Source organism: Cynoglossus semilaevis, chromosome 1 (genome assembly GCF_000523025.1).
Source record: "Cynoglossus semilaevis isolate Cse_v1.0 chromosome 1, Cse_v1.0, whole genome shotgun sequence".
Taxonomy (NCBI): Eukaryota; Metazoa; Chordata; class Actinopteri; order Pleuronectiformes; family Cynoglossidae; genus Cynoglossus; species Cynoglossus semilaevis.
Genome location: NC_024307.1, coordinates 28,652,280 through 28,666,944, shown reverse-complemented (window position 1 = coordinate 28,666,944; position 14,665 = coordinate 28,652,280). Strand labels below are relative to the sequence as shown.

The 14,665-nt window shown below is 43.4% G+C and overlaps 2 protein-coding genes and 1 long non-coding RNA gene across 3 annotated transcripts in view; 1 reads left to right on the top strand and 2 right to left on the bottom strand.

The window, feature by feature from the left end:
* LOC103389580 (lecithin retinol acyltransferase) overlaps window positions 1-470 on the bottom strand; it is a 10,259-nt gene extending 9,789 nt beyond the window's left edge. Inside the window, exon 1 of the mRNA XM_008325041.3 lies at window positions 4-470. Within this exon, the coding sequence (XP_008323263.1) occupies window positions 4-419 (416 nt within the window). The 5' untranslated portion in view covers window positions 420-470. The remainder of the gene's footprint in view (window positions 1-3) is intronic.
* Window positions 277-3,627, top strand: LOC107988677 (uncharacterized). Its single transcript, XR_001760148.2, has 3 exons — window positions 277-402; window positions 1,144-1,199; window positions 3,187-3,627. It is a non-coding gene; the product is annotated as an uncharacterized LOC107988677 (long non-coding RNA).
* On the bottom strand, window positions 1,752-14,627 carry LOC103389552 (uncharacterized). Its single transcript, XM_008325003.3, has 21 exons — window positions 14,329-14,627; window positions 13,388-13,488; window positions 13,247-13,316; window positions 12,555-12,685; window positions 12,372-12,460; window positions 12,198-12,297; window positions 11,312-11,355; window positions 10,968-11,045; window positions 10,688-10,884; window positions 9,841-9,905; window positions 9,617-9,723; window positions 9,217-9,319; window positions 8,818-8,917; window positions 7,405-7,444; window positions 7,267-7,318; window positions 6,834-6,942; window positions 5,576-5,659; window positions 5,209-5,326; window positions 4,851-4,941; window positions 4,005-4,139; window positions 1,752-2,071 (listed from the first exon to the last, which is right to left on the bottom strand). Exons 1-20 carry the CDS (start codon window positions 14,591-14,593, stop codon window positions 4,065-4,067), a joined length of 2,019 nt encoding a protein of 672 aa, XP_008323225.1. The 5' UTR covers window positions 14,594-14,627; the 3' UTR covers window positions 1,752-2,071; window positions 4,005-4,064.
* Window positions 14,628-14,665: the final 38 nt, after the last annotated feature.

Genomic DNA, 14,665 nt, shown 5'->3' with positions numbered 1-14,665 from the left:
GCCGCGAGCGCCATGCCCTGCGCCGACGGGTCCATGTGTATCAACAGGATCCCGGCTCCGTAGGCGAAGTCCTCCACGGAGTCCACCCGGATGCTGGCCCGCTTAGAGAGCACCCCGAGGAGGAGACGGGTGTTGGTGACCATCTCCTGGATCAGCCGCCGGTCCGCCGTCAGCACCGGCAGGATGTCGGGTATCAGGTGCGCCACCCGGTCATCCCCGAGGTAGATGCCGAAGTGGGTAAAAAGGGTCCGGGGCACCTCCAGAAGGTCTCCCCGCTGGAACCTGTGCGGAGGGGCGGCCGGTTCCTCTCTCTCTGAGCGCCTGCTGAGCGGCGGAGCTGGAGGAGGCAGCAGGATGGAGAGTTTGATGTGCGCCAAGAGGACGAGCTTCTCCAGCAGGAAGGTGAGTGTGTCCAACATGACTGCAGCCTCTGACTGAGCTCCACACCAGTGCCGCTCCTAGCCTATCTGCTACCCTGGGCCCTGAGTGCCACACCCCCAATCCCACCCCTTCGTATTCGCACCCCCCAAAAAAGTTTTTCTCACTACAACTGACTTCTATTTGGTGTGTGTGTGTGTGTGAGAGAGAGAGAGATATATACTGTTAATAACTGCATCATGAACTGATAACACATTTGTATCATCACCCTGAGGTCCAAAGAGAAGACCAACCATTGTAGCTGCTGCTCATTTGCTGCAGCTACAATTGAACCAAATCTTTTCCCGTTTCTATCTGAACATAACATTCTATACACCGAGCTACTGAACTAAAACCTTAAGACACAGTAATGGGGGCAGCTATTCATCCAAACACCAAGCTCCATGTGAGGTAAAGTTAATGGTTTTCTCTTCTTGGACTTTGGAATGAGAAATGTCGCTACTTTAGCCAAAAAAGCAACACAAATCCTTAAAAAATAGCTTTAGGCATGTAAAGTGGACACAGAGGGACCGATCTGTGAGAGTTTGGGTGTGATCCATCATCCTGTCACGGCCAATGGTGCCCAGCTGTCATGTTAAAGGACGAGATGAGGGGAGAAGACAACGGCTTTTGTTGGTGTCACATAGTTGGGACGAAGCAGCAGACGCCAAAAGATGAGAAATGAGATCTGAGACGTCATTTATCTTCTTTTATCTTTACTGGCAGGCACAGACGAAGACAGACTCCGAGAGACACAAAAGACAACAAGATTCTGACAGACGGTAAACACACACTCAGAGCGGCGGTGGTTACCATGACCTGTGAGTGATGAATGTTAATGATCTAGATGTTGGTGGGAAAACAAGTCTGTTGCTACTTTTGCTACAATTCTCGCCACATCTCTCTACATCCTTGTCTTCACACCCGTGTGTCCCACTGTGAGGACTGTGCTTGGGTTTGTGACACAATTTCTTACCCACTTACGAGTTTGTCATCATTTTCTGAATCCTGTTTTCCTATTCACTGTAATTATTGTATGAAGAATAGAATTGAAAAACAAACTGCAAAATAGTTTGGCAAAAATTGGCTACACATTTTAGCCAAAATAACTAAAAATGATCTTTCCAGGCCTTGGGGACACAGTATCAGTAGTCAAGCACCTTCAAGGATTTAAAGCACTCTCCTGACCTTTGGGTGACAATTTTGCTGTCTTCAGTGAAACAAATGTTTCGCTCCATTGACGCCTTTTGTTGCTGTGTTTCCTGTGAAAGGGACGTTTTACGGTTAATGAGAAAGAGGAGGCGGGATCTCACACACAAACACACACACACAGATACTTTGATCAAAAATCTTTAATGTCTTCACTCCTGTATCTAGATTACAGTCAAATTTACCTTGTTAGCATTTTAGTGCCTCTGGTTGTTTGGGTTTTCTTTTTCTCTCCTTCTAATGATTATTATTTTTTCGTCAACATCTGTCAGCATCCCAGATCTCAGGCTTCTTTAAAAACTGGCCACAGGTCAGTAAAAAAAAAGAAAATGAAAGAACCAGAGAAACGATGGGATTAACAATGAATTTACAAAGCACATGTAGTTCCACAGTAAGGCCACTGGGTGAAGGGCAGGGTTGAATTCTTCTGGAAACATTTTACAGCCTGAGGAGAAACGGTAATGAAGGTTTCATTAGAATTTGTTTGTTACTTTTCTTAACCCAAATTGACCTGATTTTGTGTGTGTGTGTGTGTGTGTGTGCCACAATTATTAAACACCACTCATCACCATTTTCAGTAATGTAAGGCATAAAGGAAGAAATCTGGAGTTCCCATGGCTCCATATGTTGAGCTTATTTACAGCTGATTTTAAATATTTAACGAACTAAGATGTTTGACATCAGGCATAACATAACAGAAAACCCAAACAGGTTTATGTCAAACCTGTTTGGGTTTTCAGTGGTTGATTTAGGACAGAGACAAATAAGAGGAAACAAAAGCCTGATTTTTTTTTCTTAACTTTGATCTGTGTGGTGTTCCACAGGGCACAGTTTTTGGAACCTTCTGTAATAGTAAGTACACAAGTCAAATATTTTAAAACAATCATCAACAGCAGAGAAAATTGATGACATGTGTTGGGAATGGACATGTTTTAACGATTATTTCATGAGGACATGAGTCAGAGACTCAAAGTGAGGAATTAAAAAAAAATGGGCTGAATCCTCTCATTTGTGTATTTCCATGTGATGTGCTGCTGTCGCTTACATCTTATCCCAATTAGTTTTTTTGTTCACTAGAATGGGAAATAAGCATTTTTTTTTCTTTTCGGTATTTTCATCACCTCGTGATTCAACTGTGATTGCTTCAGCGTTCCAACCCCCAAACATCCCTGAGGGATTTGTTTCCCTTTTATTTCCTGTGTGATTCTTGCTGTACTAGCCTGATTGACTGGCTCGGACCTGGTTTTAATCTGGTTTTGTTGTCACTGTCTGCTTTTTATTGAGCTGCGGAGTCTTTGAACATGGCTTCAGAAGAACTTTGTGTTTGTTTACTGGTCCTGATGTGGTTCCTGTTTAGGACTTTGGAAGGTCAGAGAAACAGCATCTGAACCAGGTCCTGGGAAGAATCTTTTAGAAAAGACTCAACCAAGTGGGATTTTGTTGTTGTTGTTGTTGTTGTTGTTGTTGTTGGTTTGGTTTGGTAAGAAGGTTTGGTGGAGGACAGGACGACAAGAACATCGCGCTTGATTCTGCCCAACTCCAGTCTGTTTGTAATTACAGGAGAACCGACCTGAGGCCACCGGGTGGAGGTGGTTTCTGTGGAAGGATCTGAACATTCCGTAGGAGCATCCAAACATCACAGAGCCATTGCGTTGAGGTTAAGGAACCCGAAATGGGAATGTGGATCCTGTCCTGGAAACTTTGTTTACCCTACGAGGGAAACCTGGACTAGAGGTCAGAAGTGGTTTCCCCTGGAGCTGGTGAAGAGGCCAGACCCAGACCCAGATGGAGATCATGTGACTCTCCAGGGATGGAAGCCATTAAAGCAGCAGTTAATGATGTTGTAGAAACAAAACCACCTTCACCTCAAACCTCGTGGGGAAGGTTTTGGAATGTTTTTTAATCACATGACATGGTTCTTAGTGATTATTTTTCTACACTCAGACCCCAAGTTTTAAACTTTTCTAATTGTAAAAAACAGTGCAGATTTATAAAATTAGAGGCAAAAAAACAGTGCAGATTTATAAAATTAGTAGTAATAAGTATCTGCTAATCCAGCTGAAGCACAGCATCACCATGTTCATTTGTACCCAAAGCCTAGAATATAAATATTGATATAGATGTAGATTTGTCAACTTAGATGCTGATTATATAAGTAATAGTTTCCTGTAGTTTTCTCCTCCTCCTCCTCCTCCAGACCAGGTTGAGTGAGTGTTAAACCAGGATGTGGCTCACCACAGTTGCTCTGGTGAAAACCATCAAACCCAGCCAGCACCAGACTCCAGACATTATTTACGGGATCTTTTTTTTCCATTCTGGTTGGTACAGACCAGTAAGACATAAAGGTAAAAGTACTTTATTTTTTAAAGTTCTCAGACCTTTGTCTTTGTGTCTCCACAGCGTCAACCTCCCAGGTCATCCCACTGCATCTCTGCGTCTCAGTCCACCAGGGACTTGAGGTCAGGGAGTCCTCGAAGCTTCAAGTCCAGCAGCATCTGACCGTAGGCCTTACCCTGAGAAAAACATCACACGCTCATTCAAACGTCCATCATAGTAACTCAAGAACTCTGTTTTTTTAACTAACACTTTTGTTAACTAACTAACAAACTGGAAGATTTCACAACAAATAAAAATCATGGTGTCATCAGCCATGACACATATTTAATTTCTCAACACAAACGGATCAAAGGCCAAACCTCTATGACTGCAGTCGTATTGACAGCCTCTTAATATAATTATTGTTAAAAATAGGATAACGATGTCGGTGAGGGAATGATGCAGTGTGATTGGTCACAGTGATTTTCTGCTGCTGATTTTAGCGTTTCTTCTCCTTGGGCCACCAAAGCACTGAGAGACGTGTCTTTATAGGAGCATTTATGTAACTGTACAGTAAGTTTAATGTCCACCACCCACACGGGGACACAAACCACAGGTTTGTTATCAGATCTGATGTCCCAGATACAGAGAATCAGACCAGCCGTGTAAGAACAAGAAGAGAAGTTCAACATGAGTTAAATGGAGCTTTAAACATAAACAAAATGAATACAGTTTTTTTTAAAAGCCCGACAGACTAGTGGTGTCTTTGAGTAATTACAGGGAAACTTTTCAGGTGTGTTAGTGCATAGGCCAGGTTTGTCTGAAAACTGTGTGTTTTAGCCACATTTAAGTGTGAACAATGTTCTCTCTCTCTCTCTCTCTCTGTGTGTGTGTGTGTGTGCGCCTGCCTGGGGGTCACTGCGCAGCGACGCCACCCCTCCTCCACCCAGTGAACTGCGCAAGACGAAGTTGAGGCCATGGATCCCTGGCAGAGTATATCTGTAAAAAAATGTGTAATTAAAATTCCACACACACTTAATGACCTACAGACTGAAACACACATGTTTGTCTGTAAGTCGTTATGTGTGTGTGTTGGTGTGTGTGTGAACAAGTTCAGGCTGCTGTGGTAATGAAACGTCTGAGACACAGCTCGGTGAATTTTACGACCTTCACTTCCTCATTAGGATGAACTCTGACACATTGGTAAGTCATACACACACACACACACACACATACACACACACACACACGGTTGTGTGTTCTCACCTCGTGACTGCCTCCCTGACTCCTGGCTGTATGACGTGAGAAAAATATTCCTCCACCACCGAAGACGTCAGGTGTTTCTTCAGGTATGGGTAGAAGAGAGGATGACGAGCAACGACACCTACAGAGGAGAAGGGTTGGGGGTGGGGCACAGAGTGAGAGAGAGAGAGAGAGAGGAAGGAAGGAGACGGGACGGATGGAGGGAGGAGGTAGTGATATTGAGAAAGACAGGGATGGAGGGCAAAGACCGAGGGAGTGGGAAAGACAGAGAGGAAGAGGGAGAGAGACGCAGTCAGTGAAGGGGTACAGACTTGTTTTCCAACAGTTTTTGAAATGTCCTGGCTGTAACCATGGCAACCAGTGTCCTCACCGATGTTGGCTGTGTCTCCTTTGTCTCCACTCCTGGTGTAGGCCAGATCCTCCAGTCTGTAGCTGTGTGGTCCACTGGGCAGATCTGCTCACAGACACAGACCCAGGTGTCATCACATCTGTTCTCCCAATACAGTCCAACTGCCTCAAGGACCCTAGAAATGTCTCCAAAAACCACCTCTATCTCTCCAGGTCCTTATGAGCACATGTAAAAGAAGAATCCCTGACAGACAGAAACGACTCAGGAACTTTTTCAAGAGCTCCAAGGCCTAACTGCACCCTCAAGGTGTCTGCTAATGTATTTAAGAGGTGTCTGCGTCCATCAAAGAGTCAGCAGACACCTTCAAGGACCTGAATCTACTCAAGGACCACGTAACCCACACTCTGAACTCTTTCAAGTACCATATGTGACCTGCCAATGCCCCCCCAACATTATAAAAACTTCTAATGGATGTTTCACAACCCCCCTGACCTTTTAAAAACAATTGTGTGGTTGTCAAGGAAACCTGAAGTTTTGTACATGAACTCAAGGTCAAGCTGAACCTTGTAAAGTAGCTGCAAACCTCATCAAAGACCTTTTGAACCCATACCAGGACTCTCCAAGCGCCGTTTCAATCTCTTACAAGTATTTTCAGTGTCTTTAAGGCTGCAGGCTGCAGCCATTCAAGAACTTTGGGAGAAACCTGGAAGCCTTTCACAGACCAAACTAAGCTCCTTAAATATCCATTGAACCTTTCCAGGCACCGTCTGAGTGAAGACTATAACGGCGTGATTTATTTCAGAGGCACGGTGTGAAGCAGTGTTTGGAGACGACTCAAGGATCCAAGACGTCTCAAAGAACTCTGCTGGTGCGTGTTTGTGTTGTGTGAAGTTGCACGGTCTGTATTTCCCAGGGCTCAAACACAGACACAAACACGAAACTTGGAGGCTGTCTCCCCCTTTTGACAGCCTTCAGTACTACTCTCATGTGGAGTAAACACAAGTTCATGATGGTTCTACAAATGAGCAGCAGCTTCACTATTCATTCATGGAAACAAACCATGGACGACTCCAGGACCCTTTTAACCTTCTGTCCAATGAACACCCTGGACATTAGTGACACCTTGAACATTCACAAGGTGTCCTGGAATTATATTCATCAGTATGAATCCAACAGAACCTCATGGAGCCTCTCAAACATCTCTAGCATGTTCTTCCTGTTCCTCTCTAAGCTCCTTGAAGACTCGGTGACAGTATAAGCTGGCCTCTGATTGGCTCACCTGTGTCTGGTACATCCTCAGCTGAGGTAGGCGGGGCCTCATCAACGGCCGTGTCAGGCCCCACCTCTGAAACTGACTCAACCAACTCTCCATTAACGTGGACATCCACCTAAAGAGATTGATAACAGACTGGTTGATAAGAGTGTTATGACAGGTTACTTTTTTAAAACCCTGCCCACATATTAAAATACTTTTTTAAAACCCTGCCCACATATTTAAATGTGGCCAATCAGATCGCAACAGGAACAGGAAATGCAATAAACATAAGACTGGGTATTTCAACTACTGACGATCCTGACAAGTAAAATCCACATATGCCAAGTAAAGCACAGACTTTCTCCAGGCATTACTCATCCTTAGGATTGCATTTGATCTAATACGAATCAGAGTTCAATCTTAAGTAGCATTTTAAGGAATGCTGTTCGTCACTGACCTTTGTTTCAGATTTAGGGTGTAAGAAGAAGAACGGCTTCAGCACAGGAGACCTGGAAAACACACATGAAATGATGTGGTTGAAACCACAATGTGTGCAAACATGATAAAAAGACAAAATGACCAGTGTTGGACTCACACTCGGGGACGACCACCCACGATTCCTGTGAGACCAGGAGCTAGTGAGGAAGACACAGAAGGAGACACAAGTACTTCTTTATATTTTTGCCAGTATTTGTGTTTGTTTGGAATATATTTAGTCATTTTTTGGTTACTATCCTTTATTGGCTAACTTTTAGCTACAATTTCTATCCTCTGATTATATTTTTATTGCTAACCTAAAGTTTACTAATTACTGGATTTCTTCTGGCCATTTAAATGTTCTAATTTGTCCAGGTTTGGCTAGCACTGAGCTAAGATTTCCCTTTTGCACTTGCAGCTTTAACTAATTTAATTTTCTTTTGGAATAGTTGGCATTTGGTAAAAATCACAAAAACATTTTAGAGCAGGAAAATGAACATTTTGCAGGTTTGTTCACTACATTTTCATTAGTTGTCATGTAGGGATGCACCAAATATTTGGCCACCTAAAATACCCCAAAACTGCATTTTTGGTTTTGGCCCAAACACTTTTTTCACTGTAATAATGCAGCCAAAAAAAGATTGTTGTGATGATGCAAGCAAAAACTAAAGCCACCGTGGTGAGATCTGTTCATGATCCACAGCTCGCCTGGTTATATTGTAGGCCTACAGAGACAATACTGTCATATCGTTCAGCAGTTGCCCTTGATTGTTGTTCTGAACACACTTTGTTGCAGTAGTCCTAGTGGAGACGGGTTACATTACAACATGTAACTTCCAACATTTTATTTTGAATTTTATTTCATATTGTGCCTTGTTGAAATGTGCTAAATACATATTTTCATAATTTTGTTATTGATTTATTCTTTGAAACATTCATATTAATGTATGCAATTGCAGTGAGGTTTAATTCTCAGTCGTAGCCATAAATGTAATGGTACTAATAATTTGTAAAATCATTTCTTTTGCTGTTTCGGTTTTCGGCCTTGATTTTTTGATTTTGGCCAAGAATTATCATTTTGGTGTATTCCTACTGTCATGATACATTAAGTACGTAGGATCAGGGTCTATTTACAGGGAGGTCCCAGTTCTACTGTGTCACAAACAGAGGGCAACTTTTAAATCAACAGTTTGACTGATGTTGTTGTTGAACCAAACCAAAACTAAAATGTGTGTCAACATCATCTGACTGACAGTCAGTGGCATCAGAGAGGAAGACGACTGGTTCAGCCACAGTGTGTGTGGTGAACGCAGCCTGACCCTGCTGACTGTTGTAGGCTGAAGCAGCTGTTCCCAATGGAACCCAGCTTCCTGTTCCACTTACAGTTCAACAGCACCATGACTCAACACAGTCAGACAGAGTTCATGAACGTGTGTGAACTTCACTTCAGCATAAACAAAATCAGATTCAGGAGGTCGCAACCTTTTCTATCTGTGTGTGTTTGTGTGTGTGTTTGTGTGTGTGTTCACACCCATGCCAGTCCCAGCAGGAGCGACTTCTCTGGAGAACATCTCCAGAGCTTTCTTCTGTGTGTGGTGAACGGACAACCAGAGCACAGCCTCTCTACAGCCCTACACACACACACACACATACACACAGTGTTTAAGTCCATAGAAAACTATTGTCACAAAGTCCATAGAGAACATCAGTACATTTGGCTGGTAAGAGCGCTGAAGCTGCTGTTCCACTGCTGCCTCCTGTGGTCACTTAAGTAACATTCACCACAATCTTAACACAAATGAACACGTTGACCTGGTCGACGGTGGCAGCCGTGGGTCGACAGCTTTGCAGGAGGCACAGGGTAAAACAGTCCATTTTCTCTATGGAGTTTGCTGTGGGACGGTGACTGGATTTTATCTTACAAACTCACTTTGCTCCGAGCGTGAGGACCGTACGTGTCCTCAGCTCCAAGGACCTGGACATGGACGGAGTTGAAGTCTTCCAGTTGCAGCTGCTTAAAGATGTGTTTCATCCTGGACAGACACACAAAAACAAAAGGCGTTGCATGATAACTTAGTGTTTATGGCAGGGGTCACCAACGTGGTGCCTGGGGTCACCTGGTAGCCCTCGCAGGTTCTTGAAATAAAGCTAGTCAACAAGAGGGTCAAAAGGGGTCATGTCCCAGAACTGATTATTATTACATTGTTCAGGAAGTCTGTATTAAACAAGCAGCTCTCTGTATTACTAAGTGTCAAAAAGGTTGGTGACCCCTGGTTTATGGCATTTGCCAAGTGGCCCCCTGGTGGTTAAATGACAACACTGTCTCTCACCGTTTGACGATACTGTCCGCTGTCCTCCTGGCCTTCTCTGCAGCTCTCGGCCCTCCAACTGGACACACAGCTGTTGCCCTGAACCCATCCATGTATGTGGCACAAACCTGGGACACACATTGAGGACATCGGCGTTAAGACCAGGCTGAGGACAAGGATGTGGACAGTGATGGGAAGGACGACAATGGTGTCCCGAGGACAAGGATGATGAGGACACATTTTACCTTGTAGTCCTGTGATGGACTAAAGCCTTTGGCCCCAGTGACAGTGACTGATCCACCGTCAACCCCTGTGCGCACACACACACACAAACACACACTTAATTGATAATGCAGCAGGTAGAAATGCAGCAAACCAGACTGTTCTGTTTTCCAAGTTTATTTTGTACAAACTAAATCTCCTGAGAGCCTTCCAGTATTTGTTTTATTCTACGTTTCTGTAAGGACGATCACGGAGCATTTTTCTAAATATAAGCTGTGTTCATGTTCCGAGCAGCAGCAGCAGCAGCAGCAGCAGCAGCAGCTCTGGTCACCATTTGACCTGAATGTTCCAGAATGTTTTCTACATACTTTCAGTCAGACGCAGATGTCCGTCTCCTCTGGCCTTACTGAGTTTTGGTTTAAAAAAAAAAAACAAACAAACGGTACAAATTAATAACGGAGGAGGAGAAGTGTGTTATCAGGGAGCAGGAGTTCAGAGGAGGAGGAGGAGGTCGACTGAGGGTGAGACTCCACAGCAGCCGTGGAGAAGTGTTTAGTTTGAGGAGAGAATAGTGGCTGATAAAGTGTTTATTAAAGGTCGAGCCCAGGCTGAAGGTTCAGATCCAGGTCAAAACAAAGTTCCAGACACGTTTGTTTTCCAGGGTCAGGAAAACAGCTGAGGGTTCATCCTGAGGTCACGTCCTCAACGCCAACTCAGGGACAGGAATTCATAAAGACACATCAGGACTAATCACAGACACGTGTGTTGCTGATGACATCAGGTGAACAGTCAGCAGGTTTGGATTTTTCAGTCAACCTCAGACCTTTTGCAGAGCAGTGATTGTGTGTGTGTATGCGTGTGTGTGTGTACCTGGCTTCTCCTTGATGATCACCTGACTGAAGTCACAGGTGACGTCAGGCAGCAGGTATCGTCGAGGATCTCCTATCTCATACACCAGCTGCTCGGCCACTGATCCGAAGGACACCAGGCCTCCAGTTCTGGGCGGTTTGGAGAGAAGGAAGGTTCCATCGCTGGAGACTTCCACCACAGGGAACCCCATGTTGTCCCTGAGAGAGGACACTGGACAAGTTTCCACAGCAGGACCTGGACTCTATAGACACGTCAGGAGGATTTAGAGGGTTTTCCTCACCAATCAGGAACTTGGTACCAGTCTGTGAAGATTCCACCAGTGCTCTGAGCTCCACACTCGATCAGGTGACCTGCCAGACTGACACACACACACACACTGATTCTAACTTCAGAAATAAACCTATGAATAACGATATTTACAGTCAGCATTAAACCTCAGACTAACACTTCAGATAGAGAATAAACCTGGAACTAAAGAACCAAGGACATGGAAGATCTGGGTCATGAACTGTATACACATAAACTGAAGGATTTAAGACTAAAACACTGTCTTTTTTAGACTATTAAATCAAGGAAGTTGAATTTATAATGTTGGAATTAGTGTGTGTGTGTGTGTGTGTTTACCTCCCAGCTGCAAGTAGGTCATATTCATCTGTCTTCCATCCAAACTGCAACAGAAACATTGACTGTCAACATACGTTCCAACCTAGTACAACGTCTCACTCCCTGAAGATAAATAAAGAATACATTTTTTCTCCTCCACTTCCTGTGGGACAGAACGCTCTCAAAAACTCCCAAACATTGCCCACAATGCACCAGTGCAAGAGTCTGCCGTCTGAAGTCAAAATATAGTAGCACACTGCGTTTGATAACTCTGAACAAAGATCTCCCCTTTCCTGGCCTGTAGGTGGAGCTAAGTACTCATTTCAAGCCCTGTTCCAGTTCCCATATTCTGGTGTATTGTTTAGAGAAGTGTTTCACCAGGAAATTGAAGAAAATATTTGTAATAGAACTGAATGAGGACACACATGACACTGTAGCACTGACAGTGTGTTAGCAGTGTTTCAATGACATGCTACCTCTTAGCAAATGAATGTGTGTGAGCAGTGGCAGTACCATGTAGCATACTGGCAGTTGGATAGCACTTAGCGTTTAGGGCGTGTGTTAACAAGGCTAACTGTAGAAGACGAAGACGTTCAGGGAGCGATTGTGTCTGATTCAACTCGCCCTGTTAACACCTTTAGCCTCTCTTTTATTTTTTGGTCTTTACCAGCGGATCTAAGTCTTGTGGTTTAGATTACTGCCACCTACTGGGCCTGTTTTCCACTCATAAGTAATTCATCTAGAAGACGTTCCAAGAGATAAGAAAAAAAGAGAGAAGGTATAAATCTATCGTCATTGGACCAAATAATTTTGTGAGAGTCCTGATACTGTGGCGTCAGCATCCACAAGGTGCCGCTGTCAGCTGTAAACCTCAGGGTCAGTCAGAGAAGGTGATGTTAAAACGTACAGAGTGCATGAGCGGGCCCAGAGTGACAGCGCTGTCCACGCAGCGTCCTGTGATGACGATGTCAGCGCCGTGGTCCAGACAACGTTTGATGGGAGTGGCCCTGAGAACAGATGGAGAACATTTAATCTGCCCTTAAATCATTGAATGTGTGTGCGTGTGTGTGTGTCTTCTTACCCGAGGTACGCGTTCATACTGTGGAGTGTTTTAGGTAGTGGTTGTCTGTCACCGCCATCGGCCATTTTTACCTCAGTGATGCCGTTTCTCTGACCAGGAAGAATTTTATTGGGATTTTTTTTTACAAATAAAATCACCTCGAAGAGGGAAAAAAACATGTTGTAATTTAAAATAGTGACTCACATGGGGCATTAGGTCATCACCAGTCACCACTGCCACCTTGAGGTCGAGACCTGCCTTCTTCACCACTTCCCTAATAGCCTCAGCGCAGGACAGTGGGTTCACACCTCCAGCGTTGCTGACAACACGAATGCCTGCGAGGAGTACATGTACCGTGGAAACTGCCTTAACAAGTACATTTACAAATCCATTATTAGTCTCCCAAACAAAACACATGGAGAAAACTAGCAATTTTACAAAACAACACGTAGGAAGTTGATGAAGCTTGGCTCTTACTTTGGTGAGTTCAAAAGTATTATTTAAAACACGTAGTATTCAAAATCCTTCATTCATATCAATCTCAATGACATAAACTCACCACACGAGGCAGCAGTGAACCAGCAGACCCTGTGTCCCTGTGAGCTAAAATCACTGAATTTCTCGATGAACTTTGGTTTGATGAGTGAGCAGTTTACAAACACTAGTTTTCAATTAAAAGTTTCAACAACACAATGTTTACATGAAATGTTAATGTGATTTAAGCTCTTTTTTCTCTTTCAGAACAAAATCCTGTCACCTAAAATCACTGACTTTTTAATGGAGTTTGGTAAGGGGAGAATGTGTAAATTTTGGTTCAAACATGGAAACCTAACCGACGACCAGCAGATGGCAGAGATGGACCTTTCTTTTTTCTTTTTTTAGTTAAGCTAACTCACCTTTCCTGTGGATGTCATTGATAAACGGAGCCAGAGCCAACTGGACAAAGTCTGGAGCGTAGCCCATGTTCTGTGAAGAGACAGGACATGTTACACCACACGAACATGCATGCGCACAGGCACGCACACAGCTGAACTCACTGGCATCTTGGCCTTGGCAGCAGTCAGCAGGGACATGGTGATCTCACTGAGGTAGTCAAAAACCAGGAAGTCAAGCTTCCCACCATGGATCAACTGAGGCACTGAAAACACAAAAACTCAACATTATATTTTTCTGTGCTGGCCTGTTTACAGGAAACAAAAATACCAACTTATACACAGTAATCCAATCTATTGTGTGTATGAGTTACTATGGCTTTTTGGACATTTTGATCATAGATTGTGCCCTTTACAATTTTGCAATTCAGAATTTTTTTAAATATTGGATACATTTTTAAATGTATTACTTTTTATTATAATTATACTGTTATATTATATATAATATATAATTATATTATATTAAATATAATATAATTATACTGTTATATTATACTGTATATTACATTTATAATTATATAATAATAAATATTTTAATGTATAGGTCACTGAATCTAAATTCAATTCCCCATATATAAAATTAATGCAATCTTTGAGGTACTGCATTTGGATAAAATATATCTTTAAGTCAGTCATTAGTATTCAAATATACTGAAGCTCACATTGAAAAATAATGTGATTGATTTTGGTAGCTGCTGGAGCCATTCTCATAGTGGCGCTGTGGCTGAAGGCCAATTAAGGTGCCCACTAATTAATTCAGGTGTGGCGCACAGGAAGTGTTTTGTTTTTTGACCGCAGGCTGGCGACAGTTTTTGTTGTGCTTTTGTTTGTAAATTATTAAATTGGTTTCGCATATCCAAATGTATTTTTTGCCTTCAGGAGTATTACTGAGCGTAACTTAATGGACCAAGTGTCACAGGAGCTAGGTTGTACCATCAGGTCGAGGCCGTGAGTACACAGCAAAGTTACGTCAAACAAAAAAAGTTTAAGAAAACTGAAAACATTCCCTTGCGTGACCGAAATAAAACAGTGACGTGTGTGCGCACCTGAGGTCGCTGTGTCCCCCCAGAACCCGGAGGCACAGCCGATCCGGATCGGTCTGGTCTTAGAGAAACTGGAGTAAGACCTGGACCTGGACCACAAACAGGACCGGGTTCTGATTTGACGGTCTGATTTGAGAGACAGTACCGCGGACGAACATCTGTGATGCAAAAAGTTCGCTTCGAAACACGAACCGAAGCATTTCTCAGAGGCTGTTCGGCGTGACAGCCGCCTGGCGGCCGCAGGGCCTGTGCGGAGAAAAAGTGACATAAGCGAAAAGTTGTAGAATAGTTTAAAGAAAAAAGAATAGACCAGGCTTTTATTTTTCTTGCGACCAGTTCA

Bases quoted from the DNA above. Each gene is read 5' to 3' on its own strand.
- LOC103389552 (XM_008325003.3), bottom strand. From the start codon at position 14,593: ATGTCACTTTTTCTCCGCACAGGCCCTGCGGCCGCCAGGCGGCTGTCA. The intron at 11,046-11,311 runs GTAAACACACAC...TGTGTGTGTCAG, and splicing joins GACCTACTTGCAGCTGGGAG to TCTGGCAGGTCACCTGATCG. The intron at 9,906-10,687 runs GTACACACACAC...GTGTGCGCACAG, and splicing joins GATCATCAAGGAGAAGCCAG to GGGTTGACGGTGGATCAGTC.